The sequence below is a fragment of the Giraffa tippelskirchi genome, chromosome 1 (genome assembly GCF_054371585.1).
Source record: "Giraffa tippelskirchi isolate mGirTip1 chromosome 1, T2T-mGirTip1v1.2.pri, whole genome shotgun sequence".
NCBI classification, from domain to species: Eukaryota; Metazoa; Chordata; class Mammalia; order Artiodactyla; family Giraffidae; genus Giraffa; species Giraffa tippelskirchi.
In genome coordinates this window covers 184052780-184070061 of record NC_137275.1, presented here as the reverse complement: position 1 = coordinate 184070061, position 17282 = coordinate 184052780, and the positions used below count along the sequence as shown (strand labels likewise).

Sequence of the window (17282 nt, the reverse complement as noted above, 5' to 3'; positions counted from 1 at the left end):
ACTGCAGTTTCCTCAGATTGAAGTATTCTCTGGATGCCTGCAAGTCTTCCCTCACAACTGTCAAAGTATTTTTGACAACTTTCAAGTATTTTCTCAGGGAAGCCTATATGATGGTCTTATTTAAAATTAAATTTGGTCTTTCCCAACACTTTTTTAGTTTTATTTCTTCCAAATCAATTATCAAATAGCATTAAGTCTTTTTAAGTTTATTGTTTTATCTCCTAGCACCTGAATATAAGCAACATGAGGGCAGAGATTTTTGTCTACTGTTTATGTTTACCCAGTAACTACAACAGTGCATGGGACATATTAGGTGATGAATATCTCAATTATGAATAAACACTTTGCATGCAGTAATACAAATATAACAAACACTATGTAGGACAATTATACAATATTTAACAAAATGAAAATTTAACCTCTGACAATTTTAACCTGTAGTTTCACCCACAGGAATATATAAAATTATAAACAACTCAAATGTCTTTCAGTACAAGGCTGATTAAATAACCTATAGTACCTTTAGATGATGTCTTGCTATACAGCTGTTAAAAAAAATGATGATGCTCACTAATTATCAGTACAGAGTGTCCGGATTATATTTATGGAAAAGAAAACACAAAGTTTACAGTAAGAATATATAGTATATTATAAGTGTTTCAAAGAATGGGGAGAAAATTAATCTTTAATTGATTCTTCATAAATAAAAAAATGGAAGGGTATGATAAACTGACAGTGAAAATTGCAGAGGATACAGGTAGATAGGAATGGGCATGCTAGCAGGAGCAGAATCTCTCACTATGTATGTTAGAGCTGTATGAATATACTACTTGTCCCTTGCCCTCAATTTTTTAGAATGACAAGATGTGCATAAGTAGAAGGCCCAAAATGTTGGGTATATGTCTCAGAGGTCCCCAACCTATTTTGGCACCAGGGACCAGTTTCATGGAAGACAATTTTCCATGGACTGGGGTGGGGGAATGGTTTCAGGGTGATTCAAGAACATTACATTCACTGTGCACTTTATTTCTATTATTACACTGTGGTATATAATGAAAGAATTATACAACTCACCATAATGCAGAATCAGTGGGCGTCCTGAACTTGTTTTTTTGCAACTATTGGTCCCATCTGGCGGTAATGGGTGACAGTGATACCCGAGGTTTGTTCCTTATGTCCAGTCTACTCTGTAATCTTGTTTTGGTTTGCTGTCACCACAGAAAACCTGCTTCACAAAGACAGGATGTTGGAAATGGAAGCAGGCTTTTCAGTGCTTTTGTGGCAATTTCAGAATATTCTACCTTGACTTTATCCAGAATGTATGGAGATTTGAACTTGTCTCAGACGTACTTTTACAGCTACTGCCACTTGCAGTCTCAAGCAGTTGATCCTCTTCTAGCACAGACAAAGTTGATTCACCTGGCTTATTCACAAGTGGGTCACGGATCCATTCCTTCCCAGTTTAGGGGTCTTTTGTGATTGGGAAGTAATTCTCAAACTGATTTGACAGCTGAGATAGGTGATCATGCATGAGCTGGGAGAAAGAAGGTGCTTGCTAAGTTTTTTTCAAAATCTCTGCTAATGTTTGAAACATGTCAAAAAAAATCCCAATGTACACTCATTTCCCCCATAATTCAGTTTTGCTTTTAATGCAGCCACTTTATCGGCCAGCTGAAACACAGTTGTCATTCTCCCTGAAATGACAGATTGAGTTCACTGAGCAGGTTGAATATGTCACACAAGTGAGCAAGTTTTGCAACCCATTGTGTCACTGAAATGTGCTGCCAGTGGCGACTGTTTTTCTAAAAGAAATCTCTGGAATGGCTCTTGTAACTCAAAAACCCTGGCCAGTGATCTGCCTCTTCAGAAAGCCATCTCAAGAGATGTGTGTGTTCCGTATCCATCTCCTTATAGAGCTGTACAAACAGATGTAAGTTAGGGGTATGTGCCTCAGCGTGGTCGAAAATTTTAGTCACATCTTCAAAATGTTGCTAAGTTGAGGTGACATTCTTTGGCTAGCCAGCATTTCTGTATGGATGACACAGTGTGTAGGTTCACATTCAGAAGCTATCTTTTTGACTCAACTAGTGAAACCAGAAAGCCCTTCAGTCTTGGCAGCATCTCTGTTTGTGCATAGACTGACACAAAAATGACCAATTCAGTTTTCATGATGTGTAATGATTCAGTGACTTGAATCGTTCTGCAGCTGTGGTGGTTGGCAACAAAAGTGCACATAACATATCCTCAGGCACATCCTCCTGGAAAATATATTACACCAAAACAAGCACTGTTGCCTTGTTAGCAACACTGGTAGACTTGTCAAACTGGATTGTGTACCGTGGTGACTCATTAATCCTTTCTAACATTTGTGCCTCAACATCCTATGCTATTTCATCAATTCATCTAGCTATGGTGCTGGCCAAAAGAGGAATATGTGCCACCATTTGAACTGCAGCCTATCCTAAAAGTTCACGACAAATGTCCTTAGCAGCAGGCAGGATCAACTCTTCGCCAAGAGTAAAGGGCATCTTAGCTTTAGTGATGTGGTTAGTCACTAAGAATGATGCTCTCAGTGCAGACACATTTGATGAAGTGGTGGCCTTCAATAAGTGCTTCTGTTCTTCGTGTTCACATTATTTTTTCTTTTGAAAAACTCCAAAGGCTTGTCTTTTAATGCAGGTGCTTGGTTTCCATGTGGAGAAGCAGTTTTGAAGGTTTCATGACTTCACTGTATAGCCAGTCAAGACATATTATATTAAAACAAAGCAGTCTTGGAGAATGTGAATCCTCTAATCATCTGTTGCAATGAACTCATAATTAATTTTAACCCATAGGACTCTTGGTATTTTCTTTTAAATGCAGCTTTCTTTTTGTTGGCTGTCTTAGAGTCTTCTGCTGTCTCATCACTGGGTCTTCCCCCCTTTCAAAGAAGCTCCCCAGTGATGTTTGTTTTTTACTCATTTTGGCTAGGGTTAATTTGTGGGCTTACCAAAACTGTAACTGTACAGTGTGGGAAAGACACACAGACAGAAATGGTAAATAAAATAATGGATGGGCCATGCATGGACTAAAATGTGTCAGATTCTGACTTAAAGCCTGCTCAGCTGCAGCTTGTCACTTGCCACTCACTGATAGGGTTTTGATATGAGTCTACAAGCAACTGATTTATTATGGTCTCTGTGCAGTCAAATCTCCCTGCTAACAATAATCTATATTTGCAGCTGCCCCCCAGCACTAGTGTTACCACCTCAGCTCCATCTCAGATCATCAAGCATTTTATTCTTATAAGGAGTAAACAACCTAGATCCCTCATGTGCACAGTTCACAGTAGGGTTCAACCTCCTATGAGAATCTAATGCCACTGCTGGTCTGACAGGAAGCTCAGGTGGTAACACAAGCGATGGGGAGTGACTGTAAATACAGATGAAGCTTCACTTGCTTTCCCACTGTTCACCTCCTGTGAGGACCCCTGCCTCAAGTCACAGTGTTTAATGTACACTGTCAGCACAAAATCCAAGCTCACCTTCAGACCTTGAAATTCTGGTTTCACATTTGGGACAACTAGAACATACTATTGCATATTCATCACTAAAATAACATTTTAGTAAACTATAATAGGAGATACTCTATTTATACTTAAAGGATGCGTGCTGCTACTGCTAAGTCGCTTCAGTCGTATCAGACTCTGTGCGACCCCATAGACGGCAGCCCACCAGGCTCCGCCGTCCCTGGGATTCTCCAGGCAAGAATACTGGAGTGGGTTGCCATTTCCTTCTCCAGTGCATGAAAGAGAAAAGTGAAAGTGAAGTTGCTCAGTCGTGTCCGACTCTTAGCGACCCCATGGACTATAGCCTACCAGGCTCCTCCGTCCATGGGATTTTCCAGGCAAGAGTACTGGAGTGGGTTGCCATTGCCTTCTCTGAAAGGATGCGTAGGAACATCCTAACAATAAAAATCAGAATTAATAATAAAATAGTGTATGTTTTTCCTAAAGCTTAACTTGATGCATATCTATTTCTACTTTTCCGAATGTATAGACTCTTTATAAACTTTATAAATCCATCAAAACACAAAGTGGAGAATGAATAAAAAGCTTACCTGTGTTTGTATAGTGTCCTTCTTGGGAAATTATGAAGATTCAGCTGGGTGGAAAGAAAGAGTCCTAAGGTTAAGGCATCTGTCATGCCTTACAGCTCGCATATTCACTTTCACAAAATCTCATCACCCCAGATGGGAAGCAGGTTTCTGATAGGAATAAGACCCTTTGGCTGTTGGGGAAAAAAAAAAAAAAGGAATGATTGTGTAGAACCAACAGAAACTTTCCACACAAGTTACTGAAGTGATTATAGGGACATAAATCTATAGATTTCTAAATTCTTTTCTATCAGTTAAAAAAATAGAAAAAACTAACATGATTAAAGCATATAAAAGGATAAAGCACTGCTCTTTCGTTAAAAGTATAACACAGTAGAAAACAGACTCAGGCTCCATTTTTATCCACTATCGTGGTAATGTTTTATCCATTGAATTAGAAAATCCACAGAAAGCAAGTAAAAGGGATTCGAGTTGTGGCCAAATCATTGGCCCCCTCAGGCTCTCATCTCACCAACCTGAAACTGAGATTTCTCACAGGAACAAAGGGTATGCTGGTACCTTCACCTGGCACTTGGCTGAACAGTTACCTAACTCTCAGAGGAATGCCATTTAGTAGTTGTTATTAATATCCTCATTTTCAGACAAGTGACCTCTTATCCAGGTTACTTCTCTTACCTCCAGTTACAAGTGGCAGAGTTGGAGTTTGCTGTGTCTTTGTGGAGTGTAGCCTCCACTGCACACCCGCTGCCTGCACTGTCAACCTATAAATAAAACAGCTTGTTATTTTACCAACAAAATGGGTTTATTTAGGAATGGCAGAGGAACTACAGCTTGTGGCATGCAAGCTTTAAAAGCATAGGGAAGTCTGGAGAGCAAAAGAGAGGTCAACTTTTATTAGCTTTTAGAAGGAAATTAGGAAGATTGTTTTACACAAGAGTTCATTAAAGGAGACCTAGAATTCAGACTTATTGGCTGGGACTGTTGCTGGGCAAGGAGAAATTTTCCTCCCTTTTCTTAAAAGCACAAGATGAAACTTCTATGTGGGTAATTGTGCTCCCTAATCAAAATAACTCTTATCTCCCTTATTGTGCTGGTTACTCAGGCTAAAAATGAGTGGTGCTTGAGTGAGAGTTCTTCCTTCAGGCTTCCCGATTCCATTGTAAATAAGGATTTCTTTTTATTAATTTTCACAGCTCTCTCTGGCATATTTTTTGTCATCGCTACAAACGCGCTTCCCTCTTTCACTGGGTAGGCAGGCTTTTTTCCCCGCTGGGGCTGCAGGCAGGGTCAGGAACAGGATTCCCGAGAACACCCATCCAAACAGAGCGCTTGCTCCTGATCGGGTTCAGCCCCACCTTCCCACAGAGACCACAGGTGCTGGAGCGCGCCCAAAGGCTGCATGTTCCACCACCAGGTTCCGGACCGCCACTCCGGTCCACTCCAGCAAAGGTCCACACCACCATACTGGTCCCCCAGACACCCTGAGGCTCAGCCCCTCACCGCTCTCACGCTCTCAACCTGCGTGATTTGCATCTGCGTAAGGCTTAAACTTCCAAACCGTCATCCTGAGAACCCAGCTGTCAGAAGGAAGGAGAAGGGCTGAGAAGGCACATTTGCTTTAGGAGCCCAGAGAACCAGTTCCCAGAGTGCTGAGCGATGATCGTCTGGACTCAAGACTGCATTTCCCGTTATTCTCCGCGCCCGCCCCTCGATGTGACTGGCAGCATTTCCTCTCTTTTAGACTTTCGGAATTGGCTTCCCAGGTGGCGCTAGTGGTAAAGAGTCACCGGCCAAGAAGCCATCACAATATGGTAAAGTAAGTGAAAGTGAAAGTCCCTCAGTCGTGTCTGACTCTTTGTGACCCCATGGACTGTAGTCCATGGAATTCAGAAGACCAGAAGACTGGAGTAGGTAGCCTTCTTCCCAAACCAGGAATAGAACCTAGGTCTCCTGCATAGAAGGCGGATTCTTTACCAGCTGAGCCACAAGGGAAGCCCAAGAATACTGGAGTGGGTAGCCTATCCCTTCTCCAGTGGATCTTCCCTACCCAGGAATCCAACCGGGGTCTCCTGCATTGCTGGCGGATTCTTTACAACTGAGCTATCAGGGAAGCCCGTTGTAAAGTAATTATCCTCCAGTTAAAATAAATGAAAATGTTAGTCTCTTAGTCCTGTGGATTCTTGGTGACCCCATGGACTGTAGACCACCAGGCTCCTTTGTCCATGGGATTCTCCAGGCAAGAATGGTGGAGTGGGTTGCCATTTCCTCCTCCAGGGCATCTTCCTGACCCAGGGATTGAATCCAGGTCTTCTCCTACATTGCAGGCAGATCCTCTACCAGTTGAGCCACCAGGGAATAAATTTTTTAAAAAAATCACTTGCCATTGTAGGAGACGCAAGAGACCAGGGCTCAATCCCTGGGTCGGGAAGATCCCCTGGAGAAGGGCATGGCAACCCACTCCAGTATTCTTGCCTGGAGAACCCCATGGACAGAAGAGCCTGGTGGGCTAGAGTCCATAGGGTCCAAAAACTCAGACACAACTGAAGCAACTTAGCACACAGAGACTTGTCAGTGACTGCCTTTTTACTTCTATTCTTTTGTAGCCTCTGGGTCTTTTGGATGAAATTTGACCTTTACAATCCAGCACAATGTTTGCCCCTCAGTCAGATGGCAGCTGGAAAAACAGCATCTGGTTCAGAGAATGGACTGAGAAAGTTTGGGAAATTTAAATGTGGACTGGGGATTAGAAATGTTAAGGAACACACGATTACTCTGGTTCAGTGTGAAAACAATGTAAGAATACATAAGAAATATACTAATTTACTTAAAAGCCTGAATAATAAGGTACTTAGGATTTAAGTTATGCACTTTTTGAATTCACTACTTTTTAAAAGCAAAAACAGCATGTATCACAAAGAAAATTTAAAATTGAAAGACAGATGCTTATTTTACTGTATTCTGGAAATTGTGTGCAGAAAATTAGTGCAAAGTAGGGGGAAAATTGAGATCTCCTTTCTTAGTGTGCCTTTTCAACACAAAGGGGCCAAGAAAAATTGAAGGACATAAAAATATTTCTTAGGAATAAGAGTGAAAGTTACTATAAAATGGAGCACAGCAATACAATAAAAGACTTCCCACCCAAAATTAGCAGAAGGAAAAAAATTATAAAGATCAGAGCAAAAATAAATGAAAAAGTAATGAAAGAAACAATAGGAAAGCTTAATAAAAATAAAAGCTGGTTTTTTGAGAAGACTTAACAGCAGTTCTACCAAATGAAAGAAAAAAGAGAGGAAAACACATGCATGTTTTTCAAAAATAAACAATACAACCACATGGCAAAATAAAGTGATCAAGCAAATGTTTAGGGAGATGCAAAACATACATCTTCCAGATATGACTTTGCACAATACATATACAAGTACAGAACAAAGAGAACTTGGGAACGTTTTTATGTGGGACAAAAAGCAAAGTAGTGGAGAGGGGTGGAACATTTCTCCAACAAACCTCCTTAGGACTTAGCATTAGGTATCTAAAAGCAAGACATCATAATAAAGAACTTTTACAAGAATTCAAAATATGAAATTTCAAAGACAATTCCTAAGTTCACAATTCCTAAGGGAAATGTGATTTTATATATATTCTCTCAGCCTCTTTCTCAAAAAATGCTCATCCTCCTACCCATCCCAGACCCTGATGCTTAATAGCCAGAGGACCGTCCACACTCTAGTTTTTGGCTGTGAAGAAGTGTTTAGTTTTACATAGTAAGATTTATCATTTTTATTTTTTGGCTTTTGGGACTTCTGTCATGTTTTGAAAGGCTGTCCTAATGTTTTTTTTCCAAGTAATTTATGTATTTTTAGTTTCCCAAGGCAAAAGCAATAAATATGTCAACATTTATGCCAACAAATATGCCTTCCTCCTCCTCATCCAGTATTTATTAAGTCCCATGTGCAGCACCACCATCTTGCTCAACTGCAGTGCCTGCACATCTGTTGCCCTGTATTAGGCATCGTTAAAACAGGCTGCAGTCAAGAATTAGACTTAATTAAAAATTGCTTTCAATTATTTTCAATCTTGTCCTGGGGTATATTCTATTGAATTTCCTCATGGCTAAATTTATAAGAAAGTGAAGTGAAGTCGCTCAGTCATGTCCGACTCTGTGACCCCGTGGAGTGTAGCCTACCAGGCTCCTCCGTCCGTGGGATTTTCCAGCCAAGAATACTGGAGTGGATTGCCATTTCCTTCTCCAAATTTATATGAGATCCACTTTAAATACATTCTGCTCCTAAACAGCAATAGACAAATTACCACCATAGACCCTTTGTCCTATAAGATTTAACATCACAACCACAAACTATGTTGCACAGAAACAATTATTTAAGTTAAGGGGTACTCCTTATCATATTAGAATCAATTTCTGTCAAAATTATGTGATTGATATTTAAATATACTTAACATATGTAGAATGAGATGATAATAAATGTGTGACATGTTTCATTTCCAGCACTTGAAATTCATGTAGCTGTCTTCTTACTTGTGCAAGAATTACTATATGGATCCCGCATTATGGAAAACTGCAAAGATGTTCCTTGTATTTTTTGAAGGTCTTGGATTCATGCTCAAGGACTGGTGAGTTGAAAGGGCACAATGAAGACATAAATATGCCTCAGGTTGAGAAGCATTTCCAATGCTTGATTTACTCTTTCCCTTAAACAGAATGGGATAAATATAGAATAAGATTACAATAAAAAATGTTTGGTTATCTTTAGGTGAAAGTTTTTGTGATGTTAAAAAATGAACAGTAGAGGGAAACTTATTCAATTTATTCTCTTCTCATGGGTTGCTTTGAGCTTGGTACTCCAGCATGCTGTCTCAAATTGGCAATACTGAACTGTCTTTCTACTTCATTTTTGAAGAATTAAAGATCCTCATGGGTGTAAAAAACTATGTTTTATCAAAAGTCACCATGTTGTTATTATAAAATAACCTGTTAGAAAATAATGTTGCAAAAAGAATTAACCTGTTAGCAAATAGCATTGACAAGAGCAATGAGGCTGTTAATGAAGATGTGGTGTTGACATTAACACTCCCTCCCACCACTCCACTTCTGTGTCTGAGAATATCTGCCCAAATCAGAAGAACCTAAGTGCAGCACTGGGCTCTTTCTCAACCTGTTAACAAGGCTTACTGCTTCTCCTACAACCCTTAGGCCAAAATTTAGAATCATTCTAAGAGCTTGACGATGAGCACATTTCATCATGCAGTGAGATGCCCTGTGTTGGCCTCTTTTGCCTTTGGTTTGTTCACACAGATGTGTCCAGTTGCTAGGAGCAATGGGAAGACTGGACAAACATTTGTTATAGTTGATTTCATCTCAATCATCTGCTTGAGCATGCTGTACACAGCAGGAGCCAGCAGCAACATCAGGTACCACCTATGACCCAATTCTCTTATGTTAAACGTGAAGCTTAGATACAGCCTAGGTCTAGCACTCAGGTGGTAGGAGAGCCTGAAGGAAAATCTAGTCCCCTGACCTGAGGACAAGATGCACCCCTACCCCCAGTCATTTCCTCAAAAGCCCTATTACCCTAGCATTCCATATATGGTACCTATCATAACAACAGATAACAGTATTTTTTAAAATTTATCTTTAATTGAAGGATAATTGCTTTACAATAGTTGGTTTCTGCTGTACAGCAATGTACACTATAAACATACATATATTCTCTCTCTCTTGAACCTTCCTCCCTACCCTCTAGGTCATCATGGAGCACTGGCTTGAGCTCCCTGTGTTATACAGCAACTTCCCACTAGTTACATGATGCCTCTCTTTGCTTGAGCATTCTGGGAAAATCCTGTGTAAGAATGATGGAGTGATGGAGTAAGAATGATGGTGTCTATAGGGGCCTTGCACAGGTCCAAGGGCTCTGGTGAACTTGGATTTCACCATGGCCTGATTTGCATCATCAGACTTCATGTCCCTAGTGAGCAGCACCTTGGGTTGTGTGGACACTCTGATTTTGCAGCCCCTTTGCTCAGCAGAATACTTGTCCACAGAGACCTGAGCTAATAGTTGGTACTCAGAGTCCTGGGCTGAAAGTTAGCAGCATACTTTAATGTCAGATATCCTTGTTTTGTTTTTAAGATTTTTTTTTTTTTTTTGATATGGACCATTTTAAAAGTCTTTAGTTAATTTGTTACATTATGTTTTGGTGTTTCCGCCACAAGGCACATGGGACTTGGCTCCCCGACCAGGGATCGAACCTGCACCTTTTGCATTGAAAGGCTAAGTGTTAACCACTGGGCCACCAGGGAAGTCCTATATGCCCTTGTTTTTAAAAAGCATAAGACCTTCTCTAACTGCAGAGGGAATGCAAACTTTCTGGACCTTTGTGAAAAATAGGCTCAAGCTTAAGAAATAACTGACTCCTGTCTTGCATAGTTATTTACTTGGAAAAACAAGCAAGTTTTCCTAAGGCATTAGAAATAGTATTACCCTTAACTGTCGGAAATTATGTTTTTGATTCCATTTTGCGTACAACATGTCAGCCATGCATATGCTTAGTTAAGGGTTTAGGGAAGTCACAATTGTGAAACAGATTGTCCAGAAGAGGGCTCCAAAACTCAAAAGATGCAAAAAGATTTAGTGAGCAATGAAATAATATTTAAAAGAATATAGAATGGTCCCTTGTGAAACCCAGAGCTCTCTCATCTGCCTTTCTGTTCTGCTTCCTTGTGGTGAAAGAAAGTACAAGTCCACTAAGGAGGCTGAATGGTGTGCTGGCCTCCAAAGAGTGCAGAAGTGCAGAGTTGTTTTGGAAAGAGACCCTCTGGCTGCTGAACAAATACAATTGCCTGTGAACATTACATTAAAAACAACACTAGATGAAATTTTGTACAACTTATGCTTAAGTGGACTTTTGGATGTAGGGTTATGTTCACTGACAGATTTTAGCTTTAGAGAAATTTTACATTAATTTTGGTTAGAATTTGTATTGACAGCCGCTTCTAACATTTTAATTATGTATTTTTTTTTTACTGCTCCTAGAACTCTCAAGCAAGGAGCTTATATTTATGATGACATAAAGATACACTGACATCAGTAACAATTTAAAAGATAACCTATATTGGCTAGATTGTAAAAAAATGAGAACCTATTTTTAGGGGAAATAAGAAACTCACAATTTAGCTAACTTTAATTTTGATATATTCTCTTTCTGTATTTCTAAATAGTAACACATTTATTCCTTATAAATAAACTTATTGATTTCCTATCTATGTTTGCATAAGCAAAGCTTCAAATAGTTATTCTGCGAAATAGGACACAGTTCTTGGGCTTCTGTTTGCCTTTTAAAAATAAAACTTTGAGGAATTTATTTTTACAGATTTTCTTAGGTTTTTACATTTTATTTTAATCTACCCATTTTAGACCAGAGACAGGTTCAGTGCATTTTAATTGAGAGAATACTTTCCAGAACAAAAATTACCAATATTCATTTTGTGCTTTCTATATTCCAGAATACCACAAGCTGTGTTCTTTAATGTTCAGAACAAGTCTGTGTGTGTGTGTGTGTGTGTGTGTGTGTGTGTGTGTGTCCTCAATCATGTCTGACTCTTTGTGACCCTATGAACTGTAGCCCGTCAGGCTCCTCTGTGCATGGGACCTTTCATGGAAGAATACTGGAGTGGGTTGCCACTTCCTTCTCCAGGGGATCTTCCCAGCCCAAGGACTGAACCAGAGTCTCTAGCATCTCCTGCACTTGCAGGCAAATTCTTTACCACTGAGCCACCTAATCTTCAGAACAAGTCTAAGGCAAACTTATTAATCCATTAACCTCATATTACCCATTTACCTAGCTCATGCATATGTAACCTGAATGTAAGAATGTCTGCTCAACCCCAAAGCCCATTCCTGTAACCACTGTGTGTAAGTTTAAATTATTTGAGAAAGCTGTGGTTATAGATCTTCAGATAATTTGATACAAATTATAGTTTAAATGTTTTCTATTGATTTGCCTTTCAATTGTTTTGATATTCTACAGGAGGAATATGTCCATAGCACACTCTCACTTCACAGGAAACCACAGTTCTTGGCACAGAAACTTTATAACTTTTTTTATAATTAAATTTATTTATTTTTAATTGAAGGATGATTGCTCTACAGTATTGTGTTGGTTTCTGCCAAACATCAACATGAATCAGCCATAGGTATACCTATGTCTCCTCCCTCTTGAACCTCCCTCCCATCTCCCTCCCCATCCTACCACTCTAGATTGTTACAGAGCCCTGGTTTGAGTTCCCTGAATCACACAGCAAATTCCATTAGCTATCTATTTTACATATGGTAATATATGTTTCCATGTTGCTCTCCATATATCCCACCCCCCTCCTTCCTCCCCTACCCCCATGTCCATAAATCTGTTCTCTAAGTCTGTGTCTTCATTGCCGCCCTGCAAATAGGTTCATCCGTACCATCTTTCTAGATTCCATATATATGTGTTAATATACCATATTTGTTTTTCTCTTTCTGACTTCACTCTGTATAATAGACTCTAGGTTCATCCACTTCATTAGAACTGGCTCAGATGCATTCCTTTTTATGGCCGAGTAATGTTCCATTGCGTATATGTACCACATCTTCTTTATCCATTCATCTGTTGATGGACATCTAGGTTGCCTCCATGTCCTAGCTATTGTAAACAGTGCTGCCATGAACATTGGGGTACACGTGGCACAGAAACGTTAAATCACATAAACCGATACCCCACCTTGCATCAGTAGTTTCCCTCTAGATTTAATAAGTAAAGACATGAGACTGTTGCCCTGTGCCCCCACCCATGCCAGGCTCTGAACATCAAACACGTGGTCACTGGTGTTGCTATTTTCTAACAAGCAACTCCCAACTCTCTGAAGATTACACAGTTAAAGTGTATTTCTTGCCCACGTTTCAGTCTTTAACCATGTAAGTGACCAGATGACTTGATATTCCTGGAACTTCTTTTCCAAGGGGTCACTCATGCATCTGGGTTCTTTATGTAAAGAAAAAAAAATATAATCCCCCCTCTTTCTTACTGCTGTCTTTTTGTTTCAGCCAATGAAAGCAAGTGTGCAAGCCATTGCAGACTTGGCTTGAGTATAAATGCAGCTCATTCCAGTTGTTCTCTGCTCCTGAGCCTCCATGGCTGTATCTAATGTTGAAAGTTTTTTCTGACGTGTAATGTTTACTCCATGCTAACCTCCCTTTTAGCAATGCATTTGTGTTCTGAAGAACAGTTTGCACCTCTAAAAGCTGACAGAAGTACCACAAAGGATCTGATAGTGTATAAAGGTCAACAGGTATTTGGGGACTCATACCAGGAGGACTGGGCAACATGTTTGGGCCTAGGACCAGGAAGACACTAGCGTTGGAGGCATGGTGCGATCCCAGAGGATCTGAAGAGTTTGGAATGACCATGGTCAACAGCCCCAGGACAGCCTTACTCTAACACTGGGACTGAATCATTCAGCATATCTCACTCAAGCAGACATCCCCATGTGGTTAAAGTGGCTTGCTGTGTATATCATGTGTACCATCTAACATAACCTTAGACACAGGGTACAGAAAGTTACCATTAAACCATGGTAGTGAGTGGTCATCACCCATGTTAGGTGGTGCTGGAAAGTCACCTGTTCTGTCGCTGCAGAGAATGGAATGAAAAATTAACTCCTCCAAGAGGGGCTGAGGGCTGGACTGGTGAGGGGCAAAATGTGTAGAATTGACAAAGACAGTTTGGGGACAGCCTTTTCTTTGTCTATTGTCTCTTCCTCAAACTGAAGGGTAAGCAAGATTTTTGGGTGCTAACGGCCACTGCTCTTCAATGTAAAAACCAGTCAATCCTAAAGGAAATCAACCCTGAATATTTATTGGAAAGACTGATGCCGAAGCTGAAGCTCCAATATTTTGGACACCTGATGTGGCTGACTCATTGGAGAAGACCCTGATGCTGGGAAAGATTGAAGGCAAAAGGAGAAGGGGTGACAGAGGATAAGATGGTTAAATAACATCACCAACTCAATGGATGTGGATCTGAGCAAACTCTGGGAGACAGTGGATGACAGAAGAGCCTGGCGTGCTGCAGTCCATGGGGTCACAAAGAGTCAGACATGACTTAACAACTGAACAACAACAACAACAACTTCGATGTAAAGAGTGGTAATTCTTCCCATCAAAATACCATGGGCTTGTCTCTTGCAATCTGTCACAGAAGGTTGCATTGGTCACTCAGTGTTAGTTCTTAGAGATTTAAAGATAATTCCAAAATGATTATAGCAAGAGACAGCTGTTGTTGGATGCGCTGTCACTGGTTGATGTGCTTGCCAGATGCTTATGAATCTCAGATGATGATCGCTTGACTCTCCAGACTTAATTACTGGGTTGTTTTGGATTGGTCTGTGCTCTAGGATGTGTGTAGGTATGTGTGCTGTATTGAATCTGAGTGGTCCTCATTGTGACTGCTGTATGCTTGAGCCTGATTCAGCACAAGTTGGGAGGCTGGAGGGCTGTCAGGGGAAGGGCTCCAAGGTGGCATGGACACGATTTTCTGGTCAATAATCATAGAGAAACCCAGTTAGTATTTTTTCTGGGGTCTTTCTGTATGCTTGAGCCTGATTCAGCACAAGCTGGGAGGCTGGAGGGCTGTCCAGGGAAGGGCTCCAAGGTGGCATGGACACTGTTTTCTGGTCAATAATCACAGAGAAGCCCAGTTAGTATTTTTTCTGGGGCCTTTATCTAAAAGCAAGCTTTGAGTTTGCATTTATTATAATTTTAAATTCAAGCTGCTCAAGGACTCTTACCTTAGATAGCTTCTCCAACTTTTATTAATTTATATTTAGGTAGAAGTCACTTAGCAAAAAACACCCCACCATGAAGCACTTTGAGCTAACTCTGGGAAATAGTGAAGGACATGGATGCCTGGTGTGCTGCAGTCCACGGGGTCATAGAGTTGGACATGACTGAACAACTGAAAAACAACAATGAAGCACTTATATTTAAGGAAAGTTGCAAATTTTCCTCAAATACTGTTGACTTACCATCTCTTTTCTTCTTCCCCTGTGGGAGTCAGTTTCCATGTGCAAAGTGTTTTGCTTTAAATTCTTTTATGTTTTTAAATTGCTTGACTTTTTTTTTCTTTTAGTCAATGAAATTCAGATCATTTCCCTAATGCCTACCTAATATTAAAACACATTGTTTCAGGTGATAAATGTGAGATTTTGTTCTTAGCCTGTACAAAATATTCAATACATTTTGCATCATTCTACTTTATCAGGGGAGATTGGGTCATTTTCCCTCTTGGAACCATAGTGAGAGTCTTCTGCAAACTGCTTGCAGTTCCTCAAGTCAACCCCAAACCCCATTCTTTGTACATTATAGTATTTCCTTCTTAGGAACCCTCTCCTTCTTGTATATCTGTCCAATTCCTGCTCATCCTTCATGTCACCTCCCCTGGGAAGGCCTCCCTGGGAGGGAGGGAGCAGCAGCCTGGCTCCTTCTCACCCCTCCGTCTCCCATGCTAACACACACACCATCATCCCGGACACTTTCTTTATAAATAAAGATGACAGACCCTATGTTTATTTTTGCTATTTTTTAAAATTGTGTATTTATGCCTGCACTGGGTCTTCATTGCTGTGCTTGGGCTTTCTCTAGTTGCAGTGAGTGAAGATTACTCTTCGTGGGTGGTGCAGTGGCTTCTTTGTTGCAGAGCACGGCTCTAGGTGCTCAGGCTTCAGTATTTGCAGCTCATGGGCTTAGTTTCTCCATGGCATAGGGGATCTTCCCCAACCAAGATCAAACTTGTGTCCCCTGCACTGGCAGGCGGATTCTTAACCACTGGGCCACCAGGAAAGCCCCCATCCTGGTCACTTTGACTCAGGCCTGATTGTGTGCCTCTGCCAAGAGCACACAGGGGACAAGGCTTTGTCCTTCTGTCCCCCTGCCCAGTCTGAGCCTAGCACATGATAGAGAACAGGTGTCTTTGGATGGGTGAGCTGAGTGATGAAGAGGAAGTTGTTGTCTTGAGAGATTTATGGTACCCGGAGAAATTTCACTCCTTGGCCAGGCCCAAACTTGCTTTCTGCCTTCACCAGAGGACAGTGTTTGATCTTCTCAGCCACATTCTACTCAGTCTAGCCTTCTAAACTCTCCATCGTCTCAACTACCACACCTATTTCTCATGCATTCTCTATTCCAACAAAGCATTTTCTTCATGATGATATGAACAAGACACATTTTCATTTTCCTTCTAGTCTTTACATATGTTGTTCCGTTTCACGTGAAGTCCACCCTTTTCTCTGATGCTAAACCATTTTTTAAAGACTTTTAAAGTTTAGAATAAATTTATATTTACAGGAAAATTACAAATATGGTACCAAGTGTAACCTTATACCATTCATCCAGTTTTTCCAAATGTTAATGAACAAGTACATTTTGGCCAAAACTAAGATGTCAATAATACAATGCTGTTAACTAAAATGCAGACATTATTTGAATTCCATCAGTTTTTCCACTAGTGTACTCTTCTGTTCCTGGATGCAATCCAACATAGAACATTGCATTTGAGGACATACTTAAAGTGATGAAAGAGAAAAACCTACAACCCAGATTACTGTACCCAGCAAGGATCTCATTCAAGTATGAAGGAGAAATCAAAAGTTTTACAGACAAACAAAAGCTGAGAGAATTCAGCACCACTAAACCAGCTGTTCAACAGATGCTAAAGGATCTTCTCTAGACAGGAAACACAGAAAAGGTGTATAAACTTGAACCCAAAACAACAAAATAAATGGCAATGGGATCATACTTATCAATAATTACCTTAAATGTAAATGGGTTGAATGCCCCAACCAAAAGACAAAGACTGGCTGAATGGATACAAAAACAAGACCCCTATATATACTGTCTACAAGAGACCCACCTCAAAACAAGGGACACGTTCAGACTGAAAGTGAAGGGCTGGAAAAAGATATTTCATGCAAATGGAGACCAAAAGAAAGCAGGAGTAGCAATACTCGTATCAGATAAAATAGACTTTGAAATAAAGCCTGTGAAAAGAGACAAAGAAGGTCACTACATAATGATCAAAGGATCAATCCAAGAAGAAGATATAACAATTATAAATATATATGCACCCAGCATAGGAGCACCACAA

At 40.3% G+C, this 17282-nt stretch overlaps 1 protein-coding gene across 14 annotated transcripts in view; it reads left to right on the top strand.

Annotated features, from left to right (window-relative positions):
- LOC145538561 (uncharacterized) overlaps positions 1–17282 on the top strand; it is an 85494-nt gene that overhangs the window by 4936 nt on the left and 63276 nt on the right. For 10 of the 14 annotated variants that reach the window (XR_014077031.1, XR_014077016.1, XR_014077022.1 and 7 more), the window contains exon 2: positions 8600–8724. Coding sequence is in view for 1 of the 14 variants with exons in the window: in XM_081570785.1 (XP_081426911.1) it covers positions 5837–5911; positions 6699–6888; positions 8600–8617 (283 nt within the window). In the remaining 13 variants the exon portion in view is untranslated. Of the gene's footprint in view, positions 1–5836; positions 5912–6698; positions 6889–8599; positions 8862–9406; positions 13151–17282 lie in introns of those variants that run through there. The other 4 variants (XR_014077035.1, XR_014077034.1, XM_081570785.1 and 1 more) reach the window with 3 other exon arrangements.